The sequence below is a fragment of the Phyllostomus discolor genome, chromosome 5 (genome assembly GCF_004126475.2).
Source record: "Phyllostomus discolor isolate MPI-MPIP mPhyDis1 chromosome 5, mPhyDis1.pri.v3, whole genome shotgun sequence".
Classification (NCBI taxonomy): domain Eukaryota; kingdom Metazoa; phylum Chordata; class Mammalia; order Chiroptera; family Phyllostomidae; genus Phyllostomus; species Phyllostomus discolor.
In genome coordinates this window covers 638,843-652,296 of record NC_040907.2, presented here as the reverse complement: position 1 = coordinate 652,296, position 13,454 = coordinate 638,843, and the positions used below count along the sequence as shown (strand labels likewise).

Genomic DNA, 13,454 nt, shown 5'->3' with positions numbered 1-13,454 from the left:
CTAGGGGAGCACCCACGGGTGCCTGGGGGCGCTGCCTGGTCCCCAGGAGAGAGGCCTGGCACCCCTGCGCTCAGGAGGAGAGCAGGGCCCACAGTGGGTGCGGGCAGGGCAGGGCAGGGCTCTCAGGGAATGGGCGGGGGTCGACAGGCCAGGGCCAGCAGCCCCCAGCCCGGGTGGCCCTCCGGGTGAGGGAGTGCAGGCAGGTGAGTGACAAGGGCGGGCGGACAGTGACAACAAAGGTGTCCGTTCTCTCCAGAGCAGCATCTTCACGTACGCGTACGAAGACAGAAGTTTCTACGACAAGGTCGCCTCCAGCGTCTCGGAGCAGCTGCTGGAAGGCACGTCCTCCCAGTGGGACGTGCTCAGCCAGAGGGAGCAGATGCTCAGCCACAGGGAGCACGAGGAGGGGCGCCCCGCAGGTGAGCAGGGCGGGGCGGGGCCCAGGGGTGGGTGGAGCTCCCCCGGGGCTGGGACTTGAGTGGCCGTCGGTGAGAGCCGTGCGGAGACGCAGTGGGGACGGCGCAGGCCTCTGTCTGCACTCACATTCGAGCTGAAAGAAGATGCGGAGCGAGTCACCAGCCTCAGGGTGGCCACAGGGCCTTTGTCCTCCTCCCCACCCTTGACAGCCCTCAGTCGGACACCCCTGGACCCCTGCCCCGCAGGCGCAGCAGCCTGGGCTGGAGAGAGGGAGGGGCACCGTGGGGTGGGGCCCCCGGGTGGGGCACACGGCAGGTGAGGGCAGCACCAGGACCCACCGCTGAGCCCAGGAAGCACACGGGTCCCCGCAGGTCCGATGGCCCTCCTGCAGGGCGATGCTGTCGAAACCGGCCGTGTCCTCCTTGCTGCCCCCAGTCCGGTTGCCTCTGCCTAGAGTCCTGTCCACGCTGGCGCTCCTGCCTCAGCCGTGGAGGGGACGGGCCGGCCCTGCAGCGAGTGCGCCCACTGTGGCCTCTGCTGCTCCCGGGGCCCCCAGTCTGTCCACGCTGAGGGGCCGGCCGCTCTCCCTGTTCCCCACCCTCCGTCGCTGCTCCTTTTGGTCACGGGTGGCTCACTTGCACGTGCGGGGCCACAACCTGGATGTGAGTGTGTGGGGGGCACATGCCCGGTGTCCGGCTGCACCCCGGTGAGCGCACCCTCGCCTCTATGGCTGCTGTTGCGGTCGTCCCCAGGCGTCCGTGTGTCCACTGCAACGGCAGCGGCCCAGACGGTGCCACTCAGCGCGCGCCGCCGGCCACGCCTGCCTGCGGGCGTCTCCCTCCGTAGGAAACCGCTGTGGGAGTTCCTCGCGCTCTCCCGCCAGGGGGCTGCCTTCCTCGAGTTTGTCGGTATGCGCGGCCGCGCCCGGGGCGCTGACTCGGCGCGGGGGGCAGGGAGCGCCGCTGCGCGTGCTGCCCCCACGCTTTTCCCTCTCCCGGTCTCGTCCCTCCAGTTGTAGGCGCTCTCGGGGTTGGTGTAAGCGGCTCTCTCCATCGCCTCTTTCGGGGCTCGTGGTTTTTTCTGCCTTTATACACGTTTTTTTTTCTGCCCTGGAGCCACGGTCAGGCCTCCGTGGTCAGCGGCGCTTCCTCCGGGAGCTCAGTGTGTGGTGGGAGGGGCCCGGGCGCCCTCCCACGCGGGCGGCCAGCTGTCCCCGCCACGTGGGTCTGACACTTTGCTCCCCCATCCGACCGACTTGTCACCTTCGTGGTAGCCCTGCGCGGCCTGTGTGCCGGCAAACTGGGAACACGGGGCGCGCTTCCGGGCTCCCTGCTCCGACCAGTCGGCGGGTCTCCCTGTCCCCGCGCCAGCGCCGCGCGCTCCCGGTTGTCATGGCGGCGGAGCACGTGGTCGCGGAGCCGTGCGGCGTCAGCCAGCCAGCTTCGTTCTTGTATTTGCTTTGGGTGGTTAGGTGCCTTGCGTTTCCACGTGAGTTTTAGAAATCGTTTTCAAGATTTTTCATTGGTTTTTAGAGAGCGGCGAAGGGAGGGAAAGAGAGAGGGAGAGAAACATCTGCACGAGAGACGCACCTCGGTCGGTTCTCTCCGATGCACCCCGACTGGGCACTGAACCCACAGCCCAGGCTTGTGCCCTGACCGGGAATCGAACTGGCGACCTTTCAGTTTGAGGGACAACACCCAGCCCACTGAGCCACGCCAGTCGGGGCTAGAAATAGCTCTGCATTTCTACAAAAAAAAAACAAACAAAACAAAACCCACAACCAAACCCTGGTGTTTGATGTCGTCGCACTGAATCACGGGGCGGTCTGGGGAGAGCTGGTGTCTCCACGGCGCTGCGTTTCCACCCGTGTGCGTGGCGCACACCCCGTGGGATGGGCCCCTTCTGCCTCCCTACGGAAAGGGTGGCGGGCCGCAGCGCTGGCTCCCCCCGGGTGTCCCGCCTGGTGCGCTGCGGCCGTGCTCAGACACTCAGCCCCTGCCTCGGGATGGGGGACCCCAACCGCTTTTCTCTTAAACCCTCAAACAGAAAAACAACAACAGCCAAGGCAACAATAACCATCTGATGCAAACGAATCAAAATTATGCCTGTATTCTTGTCCGATCAAAAGCACATTTTTTGGTGTGCCGCAGAGTTTTGGTGATTACTTTGTGCGCGAGATGAAAAAGGCTGCTGGCCTTGCTGGTTCACGGGCCAGAGGCCTTGAGCATCCTCAGTTGGCTCGTGCACTCTGACCGCCTCTCACTTTTCCGAGAGAGTGTCGTCTCTCTCTTTACATTTATCCCAACTCTCAATACACAGGGGACCCAAAACCCAGAATTACCTTCCGGAGGCCGGGCCCCTTGTCATCCAGGCTTTCCCCGCTAGGTGAGTGCACCTGTGTCAGCGCACCAGCTGGCGTTGTTGTGAGAGGCTGCGTTTGGCTTCAGTGATTTTTTTTTTAAGACTCTTTCAACACATTTGCCCCTTCGTGATGGGGGTTTACAAGAGCACCTTCCAGGGGGCGGGCTGGGATGGGAATAAAAGGCAGGAAACTGTACTTGAACAACAATTAAAATTAAAAATTACAGGAATCTGAATAAATAATGCCTCACCTTTTTCTGTCCATTATTTTTTAAAAAACACGCGTGCACCTGCCCACACTGTGCTGAGTGTCGAACAGTTTCTGCTCGAGGACCGCGTGACCCCCGCGCCCCACCCCACCCCCTGCACCCCGTCTCTCCCAGAGCAGCTTTTCGTTTGTTCCCTGGGTGAAGAGTCCTTGGAAGGAAACGTTCGCTGATGTGCAAGAAGCGAAACAAACCCAGCAGAAATGCTTTTTAAAAAGTATCCAAACCAGCCCTGGCTGGTGCGGCTCAGTGGATCGAGCACAGGCCTGAGAATGAAAGAGTTGCCGGTTCGACTCCCAGTCAGGGCACCTCCCTGGGTTGCAGGCTGGGTCCCCAGCAGGGGGTGTGTGAGAGGCAACCACACATGGATGTTCCTCTCCCTCCCTCCCTTCCCCTCTCTCTAAAAACAGATAAATAAATTCTTTTTAAAAATCATCAAAATCAGCTCAAAATGTTCAAAAACCTTTCTGAGCGGTGGAAAAACCGTCTCGACGGGTGTATTCCATCGATGGAGAGAGGCTTTGCCCGTGACCGAAGGTGAAACGTGTGAGGATAAGCACACACAACTTTACACAAATAAATTCTGCTTGGGGGGGGGGGGTCCCCCACTTGTGTGTGTGCGTTCATCTCCGCCCCTCACTTCGTGCTGTGCCTGGGGCTTGTCCTTTCCGTTTAGTCCCATTTTCTGGCACGTGAGCCTCTCTGCTGCCTTTCCCACTAACGAGTCCCCTGGCCTTCGGAGCGGCTCCACAGCAGGGAGCCCCGGCCTCCCGGAGCCCCGGCCGGCGGCCGTGCTCTCCCAGGGCCCCCACCCACGCACACGAGCCGGAGCTGCGGTGGGAGAGCGACCCAGGAGGAGGCGGGGCCTGCGCACCCCTGGAACGACCTCCTGGAAAAGGCAGACCAAGTAGATTGGACGATCAACCAAACGAAACTTCCAGAAGCAACGATGTGACCCGTGAAACTGGAGCCTGGCAGTGGGCGAACCGCAGACCCGACGTCGCCGAAGGGAGACCCGGCCCGGGGACACTCCCGGCGCAGGCGGAGGGAAGCAGGAAAGAAGGGCGCGGGCCCTGGCGGACGGAGCGCGGCGGGGCTTGGCCGCAGGGGTCGTCCAGCGGAGGCGGCACGCAGAGACCGTCCCCGGGCGCGGCCCAGGCGGTCGAGGCTAAACTCGCGCTCAGGAAGCGAGTCACCGTCCGGACTGACAGTGGGGCGGCCCCGGAGCAGACCCACTGGGCGCGTCACTACAGAAAACTCCACCGTTACCGGGCCGACTCCGGGGCATGTGAGAGCCCGCCCTGCCCTCAGCAAACGGGCCAGCGCGGCCAGGCCCTGGGGCATGGAGGGACCCTAGCCACCGCCCCCCTCAAGCCGCTGGCCCCTAGCTGGGGTCCGAGCTGCCGCGGCCGTCCCCCCCCTCAAGCAGACCGGGACTGGTCCCGCCCGCCCCTGCTCCTGCCCAGGTGGCGGTTGCGAGCTCTGGGCAGGGTGACACGTCCACCCAGTTTCGGGGCCTCTGCCCTCACGGCTCGGCCCCAGAAATGGGGCGCCCGCCGTGACGCAGCAGGGCACGGAAAGACTTGGAGAAGATGCTGACCTTGGCCCCGCCTACTAAGTTCTGTCCACACGCAGAATCAACAGAAACCCGTCTCAGAAGAGACGAAACGGCGTCTGTCCTCAGGAGCCTTCCTGATACATGGCGTGCTGGTCCCTGGGGTGCCCACCGCACCCCGAGGGGCAGGCCAGAGTGCGTAGCCCACCCACGGGGACGGGATGATGGGAGCGGGCCAGCTGCAAGCGCGCAGACCAAGCAGTTCCGTGAAAAACTAGGTTGTGGAATTTGAGAATAAAAGTCCTTGAAAGATGATCTAGTCTAAAATTTTTCGAGACCTGGCAGTGCCTGCACTCCACCAGGTCACCAGAAGATGGCAGCATTGGGAGGGGCTCCCCCAGAAGGCGGGGAGCTGCAGCCCTGCCCCCCGCCGTGCCCCTGCCGCCCATCTTCTCCCCGCCCCCAAGAGCCCTCCCTGCCTGGTGTGTGGCCGTCTCCCCGTCTCCTCGGTTTAGCACAACCCCGCTGTGAGCCCCCGTCCCCTCTCCTTCTGCTCCAAAGGGAACTGCAAAGGCTGCCCGGGGCACGCGCTCTGCCCTCAGCCCGCCGCACCCACCCACCCTCCAGGGCTCTGGGCAGATCCTCCCCTGCTGATGCCTGCTCCCACACGTGGGCCCCCACCACGCCCAGAGCAGCAGGAGTCTAAGGGAAGGGGGGCTATCCCACCCCGACACCCTAGCTCCCCGGGGGCCCTGCAGCTCTGGGAGGGGATTGACTGTGGCTCCGGCGGATCCAGACGGATCCGGACAGATCCGTCCCCTCCCTGCCAGCCCTCACAGCTGTCGTGCCTTCTCTTCCAGACCCGGAGGGGGTGGGCACCATGATACTCTCCAACGAGGAGCAGACGGAGATCTCGCTGGGGGAGGTCAGTGCCGCCCGCCTGCCCCCAGCCCGCCTGCCCCCAGCTCACTTGCCCCCAGCCCCGCCCTGCTGGTCTGCTGACTCCCTCCCCGGGTGGCCCTTCGTGGGACTGGAGCCGGACCAGGCCTGTCTGGCCGCTGGACTCCATGCCGCTGGGCAGCCGCTGTCGGAGCCCGCGCCTGGCCTCCTCGTCCCGTTGGGGATCTGGCGGGACCGGAGCAGCGGGGCCCGGTTTCTGGGTGCAGGGCCAGCCAAGCCGTAGGGGTCCCTGTTCATGCATGTGTGTGCGTGTGCCGGGGCCGGGGAGGGGCCTGCCAGAGGGGGGGTTCAGCCTGCCCCTCTCCTGCTCCCTGCCGCCAGGGTTCAGGGCAGTGTGTCTCTGCAGAGCCCGGCCAGGCTGGGACCAGAGTCTCTGTGGCCGAGAGGACGCCATGGGGGACATGGGTCCTGCCACCACTCCGCCTCCCAGGGACACGGCCCGTGGCAAAGACAGTGGGAGGTGCCGTCATGGACCCGAGGGGCCCTGTGACACGTGTGTTCCCATGCAGGTGACCGAGGGTGAGATCGCCCCCTTCTCCTCCATCAAAGTGCCCATCACCTTCTCCCCAGTCACCCCAGGGGACATCCAGGCCAACTTCAAGGTCACGTTCAAGAATCGGCAGTGCCCGACTGTAAGTGTCCTGCAACCGTCTGTATGCTTCATCCCCCACAGCACAGCCCTTCCCGGGTGCAGGGCCCCGCCCCACGCGGCCGCGGGAGGCGCCGCCCCTGCCCGCCTCACCTGGATGGCTGGTGGGCGGCTCGGACAGCCGGCCCGTGTAGCGAACAGTGACACACCCACACACGCGTGCCCCTGTGCATGGGTGCACACCCATGCCCGTGTCGGCACACCCGCGTACACGCAGGTCCCTGCACACAAAGCCCACACGCCTGTGCGTGCACACCCAGCCTTCGATGGGTCCGGGTCACTAGAAATGTCTTTTTAAATTCCGAAGCAGCCAAACCTGCTCTTCGTTGCTCGTTGCCGTTCACTTTCCGTGAACGAGTGAAACTACGTTCAGACGACATCGGCAAACTCTTTTCTTCGCTCAAGTTTTCTTGGCGGCCGAAGGCGAGGTCGCGTGTGTGGCTGACGCGCGCACGCGAAAACGATACACTCGCCCACAGACCGCGGTTGTGCTCACAGCGGGCGGCGGTGCGCTGCGGGGTTGCGCGGGCCGGGAGGTTGGCGTCGCCGGGACCCCCAGCCGCCTAAGGGCGGAGGCGGCCACGCCCCTCCCCTGCGGGTCTTGGCCCCGCCCCCGCCCTGCCCGGGCCCCCCCCCCCCACCCCGTTTCCAGGGCAGCCGCCCGCTAGGCCGCGCCCCGCCCTCTGCCTCCGGTGGTTGCTGACCTCACGGGGGCGCTCTCTCCTCTCCACCGGGTTCCTCGTTCCCGGCGGCGGGTCCGGTTGCTGTCTAGTGCAATCTCTCTCAGTGGTTCCGTGGGCAGTCCTCTCCCTCCCCCAGCCCGCGAGCCCCTCGGAACTCTCTGTTTCGCACGTGTAAGGAGGAAGCCCCCGCCCGAGACGGGCTGTGTCCCCAGCGGGGCTTCCCCGGCGCGTCCTAGGACCGCAGTAAAGTGCACCCGGGTCCCTCTTGCTCGCCCCCGTCCTCGGCAGTTCCCTGGCCTGTCCTCCGAGTCTCGGGTCTGTCTGTAGCCTGGCATGTCGTGTGTCACCTTGTCACCTGCTCGCCTGGCTGCGGACCTGGGCTCCCTAATGGTCCCCTGAGAGTGTGGGGAGGGAGGACGCTGCCCCCAGCCTGCCAGGCCCCCAGCGGTGCCCGCTGACCACACAGCCCGATCTGGGACTGATGCGGACCCCTGACCCCAGCAGCTCCCCTGCAGGGGCGTGTCTCCTGTTCATTCGCACCAACCGCCTCCTCCCACCCCGGCAACGGGCTGTGTGCCTCGGCAGCCCTGAGGCCTGGATCTGGCGGCTGGCACCTGCCCAGTGTCACAAGGCCTGCAGGCTGTACAGAGGGACAGTCCCTGTTTTGTGCCCCCAGACGGCCCTGTGGGCTGGTGTCCGGAAGGAGCAGTTGCCCCCCCAGCCTGAGGGGCGGCCAGGTGCCAGGCTCCCACCAGCCCCGCAGGACGCCCACCAGCCCCGACTCCCGAGCCCAGGCCTCAGTGGCCGGGAGAGAGACGCGCCCCCGCACCCCCGGGTGCCCTCGAGGGGTCCCTTAGAGCTCCTGCCGCAGTCTAGGTGCGAAGGTTCTGTGACGCGGCCGCCGGCCCGGGGGCCGCTGGCTCCGCGGCGAGAGCGTTTCTCAGACGGCTGAGGCGTCGCTCGGTGCGGAGCTGTGCGGTGGCCCGAGACGGCCGCACGACCCCGCTCTCTCCGTGTTGGAAGATGTGTGTAGCGAGAAGGGTTTCCTTAATCAAACACGCACTGTGCGCGGTGCCGTGGCACGGCTCCGGACCGGCTCGCCTAACCACCCACGCCAGCCGGCAAGACTCACAGAGCCTGTCCCGCCGAGGTCCGTGTTGGCACGCGTCGCCGCCGGACGAGCGTGTCGCTGAGCTCTCACGTTTGGGTTCAGCTGTATTTCCGAGCCGTCGGCGTGGCCGTGGCCGTGCCGGTCTGGGTGTCGAGGCCGGACGTGGACCTGAAGATCTGCATGTACGACCGGCTGTACCAGGACTCCATCGTCGTCCACACTCGGTAAGCGCGGCCCTCACGTCCGCTCGCCCGTCTCTGGGCCTCGGCGGACGTGGCACCGTGGCTGGGCAGAGGCCCCCCCCCCTCCAAGCCGGTCAGACGGGGAGCACCCCGGGAGCCTTCGGAAGGCGCTGGCCCACAGCCCGCGGTCCCCAGGTGGGCCGGGAAACAGCCGCCCTTCCCCTGGGCAGCCGCCGCCGCCTGCCTTCCTGTGGTCACTCCGAGACCACCCCACCTGTGGCGTGAACAGAGCCCCAGCCCTGTGGCGAGGGTCGGACTTGCCACTTGACCCAGTGGAGGCTCGAGGTGGCAGGGGTGGAGCCCCTGACGGGAGCGTGGCATCGTGGGGCACGGCACCCACGTGGCAATGAGGGTGCCCTTGGCTCCCCTGGCTGGCCCCGAGCCAGGAGCAGGGACGGAATTTACAGGGGCTGTGGTCACTGACCAAGGCCAGGCCACCCGGGGGCCACCAGAGTGCCCTGCAGAGCTTGTGCTGTGGGGAGGCCTGTGCGACCCAGCCTGCCCAAGACAGTGCCGGGGAAGGGGGAGGGCAGGAGCCGGTCGGGCAACGGTCCCCGCCGAACCCCCATCCCCAGGGCCTGCCCGGCATGGGGCCTTCCCAGAAAATGCTCAGGGCTCCGAGAGCCGACAGGGCAGGTTCCAGCTGTGCCGCTTTCGTCTGCGAGAATCCCCACGAGACTGCGTTGCCGGGAAGCCAGCCCCTGAGGAGCGGGGCTTGGGAGACCCTCGCCCTCACCGTTGAGGCGCAGTGTGGCAGGGGCACGCGGGCACGCGGGTGGCGGGGTGGCGAGAGGCAGCCAACTACGCGCCCCCGTGTCCCTCACGCCGCAGGTCGAAAGTGGCCCTCCGTCTCAGGTTCGAGGTGTGCAAGGAGCTCCAGGGCCACATGGAGCTCCTGCCACAGACGGGCTACATCCAGGCGCTGTCGTCCTGCTCCGTGCAGCTGAAGTTCCTGCCCAGGTGGGCGCGGGGGTGGGCGGCAGGGGACCTGGCTTCTCCTCGGGGGGACCAGGCGGAAAGAGCAGGACGCCGGTGCCAGGAGTGGGTCGTGGCTTTCGTGGGGGTGGTTCATTCGTGGACTTGAGAGAGAAAGAGGAAGGTGGTTGTGGGGATAAATGTCAGTGTGTCGTTCCACTTACTGGTGCGTTCACTGGCCGATTCTTGTACGTGCCCTGACCGGGGACTGAACCTGTGACCTTGCAGTAGTGGGACAAGGCTCTGACCGGCCGAGCCACCGGCCAGGACCAATTGCGTGTTTTGAAAGCACCACCCAGGTCAGCTTCACTGCCGTGGTGCACAGTACAAACGAGAAAACTACATGTGGGTGCATGCGATCTCTCCTAGACACTCCCTCCCCACAGACGCAGGCCGGTACTTCGACAAGGAAAGCAGAGTTCTGGAGGCCCCGATGACAATACGGGTTGGTGACCAGGTCTGTGGGGGCCCCCTGGGAATGCTGGTGCTCTTGGGGAGCGGGGGTGCCCTGGGCGCCGGGCACTGGGCTCTGCACCCCAGCAAGGCCCCTGGTTGGATTCCAGCGGCCGGGCCTGCAAATTGGCTGCCTGCCCCAGCAGCCCCCAGCCAGTCGAGACCAGGGTGGAGTGGTTCTGGGTCAGGGAGGGTCTGAGCGCCGGTGGGACCCACGGGGCTGTCCCCAGCGCCCAGACTCCGCACCCCTCGCTCCCAGGCACACCCGCTCACGTGCACACACACGTCCTCCCCACGATGCGTGTGCCGTGCGGTCCCAGCGCACAGGTGCTCACTTGCCCGCGCTGCCCCTTCAGCTCCTCTTGGGACAGTCGCTGCCGCGTCCTCCCAAGTCCGGGGGTGGCCGGAGAGTGGGTTCCCGAGACCGTGTCCGGGAAAAGGTGTGCCCGGGGCCACAGCGACGCCCGTGCCTTTCTCACTTCCGGACACACTTGCAAAAACTGCGTGTGGCAGAAACGTGCCCGCCCTCCGCACTGCAGATCAAGCCGGTAGAGTTCACCGTCCACGCCGTAGTCACCACCTCGGACCTGGAGCTGAGCCCCTCGGAGGTGGACTTCGGCCACTGCACCGTCTGCGAGGCCGTCAGGGCCTCGGTCAGCCTCTACAACCCCTCCCTCCTGCCCCAGGAGTTCGGGTTCGTCGGGCTCCCCAAGGTGCCTCGCGTCGGCAGGGCCAGGGGGCGGGCACGGGGGCTGCGTAGGGAGCTCTGGTCCAGGCGGCTGCTCACCCTCCCTCATGGTGTGTCCACCTCCAGACACCTCTGCCGGGCTCCCTCCCTCCGCTTGTCCCTCTCTTCCTCCCTGCCGCCCCCCGTCGCTGCCTCAGCCCGCCTCCCTCTGCTCCCTCCCCGCTCCCCTCCTCTCCCGGCTGCTGCTCCCACCTGCCCGGCCACCCCGCCTCAGTCCCCGCCATCCACTCTCAGTGCACACGTGTGCTCACATGCACATGAACACACACGTGTGTGTGCATGCACTCGCACACCGACACCTGCATGTGTGCGCTCACACGGGCACACACTCACATGCAGACACAGGTGTGCACAGACACTCAAGTACACACGTGCACTCACCTGTGGGCATAGACACACACACACACACACACACGGGCTCACGTGCACCCAACATGCTCACACACCGAACACACCTGCCCACACGCCACATGCGGCCACAGCCCGGCCACGCGTGTGTGTCCGCCCGGCCCCCACGACGCCCCCAGCCGCTCGCCGGGCCTCACCCCGGCGCCGCCGGCTCCCCGTGTGCAGTGCGTGGACATCCAGCCCAACGACGGCTTTGGCACCATCCTGCCGCTGGAGACGCTGGAGCTCGACGTGATCTTCCAGCCCACCAAGGCCAAGGAGTACAGCTTCGAGCTCGTCTGCAAGTCGGAGATCAACCGGTGAGCCTGGGACCGGGTGCGGGGCGGCGGCCAGGGGCCGGCGGGGCTGACCACGGGCCGGCACCGCATGGCCTGCAGGCTCCTCAGACCTGGCGCAGACGCCTGGGACCCTCGGGCCTTGCGGGCGGGGCCACTCAGCCCTGTGGGGGGGAGCAAGTGCGGGCATACACACGTGAGCACTGTGTGTGCATGCATGTTAGCATGCACGTGTGGGTGGGTGGGAGTTCATTTGTGTATGTGTGGGGGCATGTAGGTTTTGGTGTACACGTGTATGAGTGTGTGGTGTGTATGTGCATGTGTGGGCATGTGTGAGTTAACATGAGCGTTCGTGCATGGACACAAGTTCATGCGAGTGCACACAAGTGGGTGGGTGTGAGTTGGAACGTTTGTGTGCGGGCGTGTTTGAGTGTGTGCATGTGTGTGAGTGTGCAGTCGTGCACATGCGTGAGTTCACATCAGCGTGTGCCGGAGCCCGGCTCCGGCAGAGCCAGGGACGCCCAGCGGAGGGGCGGCGTCGGCGGAGGAAAGACACAAGAGGTGCCGTTTCAAGCTCAGCGGCCAGGCCTCTCTGCTGGCTCTCATGTTCTTTATTTTTATGCAGTTGGGTGTGTACATGTGGCATATGTGAAAGCAATAAAAAATATGAGGTTTTTAAGGCATATTTGCTTTCTCCTTATTCTGCAGAAAATAGGAAGCAGCTCTCTATTGCATATTATTGTGCCAGCTCTAGCTCCTAATCTTTGCAATCAATCAGTAACACATTTTACCACATTATATAACACCTTAATTTCTTAAAGCTTAACCTAATTTTAATCTATGTATTCTAAAGTTGCAAGCTGGGCATGTAGCTGGGCACAGGGCTGTCTTAGCTCACTGGCAAAGGCCATGCAGAAGGCTTTCGTGGTCAATGTGGTTAGTACCTGCCTCTCACTTCTCACTTCAGCGCCAGAACCCTGTCATCCTGTGCAAGTAACAATCTTTGTTTTGCTCAGTCCGTTTGGTTGCCTGCCATTCACCTCGGTGTTGATGCATTTTTATTATTTGTTTCCATCTTTGATGTCTGGCTTTTTAGGCAATAAACACCTTGGGGGTCCTGATCGCTTAAGCATTTCATAGAAGGGGAGTGTATAATAATTTTTCCAATACCCCTTATATTTACCCATCGTGTCCCTTTATGATAGATTCCGGCATAGGGTAAAGGGGGACCAGTGGGCCTAGGAGTCAGAGGGGGAACAGTCCATGGATACTGGTACTGTGCTGACCAGATGTGTTTTTTGAATCTATGTCTAGCTCCCGGAGCCCTGGTTTCAAGGAATTGTGTAATAAGGGTGGGTGTAGGGGCTTTTGTAGTGAGTAATCCTAGGAGTCTTTTCCATTCCCACTCTTGGAACTCTCTAACCCACTTAGGAGAACACTCTGGTGGGGAGTCACTCTCCAATGAGCTGCCGGGGTTTTTTGCTCACTTCCGAAGAACTGTATTTCTTCTGTGGAATTGCCATTTGTCCCGGTTCCATGGTAGATCATATGCATAGACCCTCGGCACGGGCAGTAATACCGTGATTAAGCAGAGGAGTGCCAGGCACTTTCCCCGCCGTGTCCGCTGTGCGGGTGTGCGGCTCCCTCCGTGACCGTGTCAGACAGCAGGGCTGGGCTGGCTCTCGGCAAGTGTGCCCGTGTGGACATGTGGGAGTTCGTGGGTGTACACGTGTGGGCACCTGTGAGGGCTTGTTTGGGCGTGCATGTATGTGGGTATGCGCATGTGTGTATGAGTGCACGTGTGGGCCTTGTGTGTGCACACGTGTGGACATGTGTGTGCACGAGCGTGTGGTGTGCGTGCACATATGTGGGCAGGAGTGAGCGTGCACGTAGTGTGTGGCGTGTGCTCTGCGCTCGGGAGGACCGGGGCACGAGCCCTACTGGTCGAACGCGATGTGGGACGGGGCCTCTCCGGGAGCCTCCCGGCGCCCACTCCCACGGGGGGAGGGGGTCGCGCAGCACACGGAGGGAAGCCTGTGCTCAGGGACCAGCTCGGGGGCTGCCTGGGACTGCCAGCCCAGCGAGGTCTGTCCAGGAGCGCCCTGCCCTGGCCCCTCTCCCTGTCCTCTCGTCCAGCCCCCACCGGGCCCACCCAGGCCTGAGCTGCTGTGGGGTCCCAGCTGGGGGCAGGTGGGCCCCTCCTCCCACAGCCCAGGTCCTGCCCCTCCAGGCATGTGGGCCAGCTTCCTTCTTGGCCAATTTTCACACAGAGTGGGAGGCACCATTGCTGAAAAGACCCTTAGAACTGTGACAGGGACCACGCCCCTCGCTTCTCAGGCCATTGACAGTTT

The 13,454-nt window shown here is 64.0% G+C and overlaps 1 protein-coding gene across 1 annotated transcript in view; it reads left to right on the top strand.

The window, feature by feature from the left end:
* CFAP74 (cilia and flagella associated protein 74) overlaps nucleotides 1-13,454 on the top strand; it is a 40,218-nt gene that overhangs the window by 15,943 nt on the left and 10,821 nt on the right. Inside the window, exons 17-24 of the mRNA XM_036025102.1 lie at nucleotides 257-419; nucleotides 5,460-5,524; nucleotides 6,069-6,191; nucleotides 8,105-8,226; nucleotides 9,076-9,204; nucleotides 9,589-9,676; nucleotides 10,212-10,385; nucleotides 10,994-11,127. Coding sequence (XP_035880995.1) covers nucleotides 257-419; nucleotides 5,460-5,524; nucleotides 6,069-6,191; nucleotides 8,105-8,226; nucleotides 9,076-9,204; nucleotides 9,589-9,676; nucleotides 10,212-10,385; nucleotides 10,994-11,127 — 998 coding nt within the window. The remainder of the gene's footprint in view (nucleotides 1-256; nucleotides 420-5,459; nucleotides 5,525-6,068; nucleotides 6,192-8,104; nucleotides 8,227-9,075; nucleotides 9,205-9,588; nucleotides 9,677-10,211; nucleotides 10,386-10,993; nucleotides 11,128-13,454) is intronic.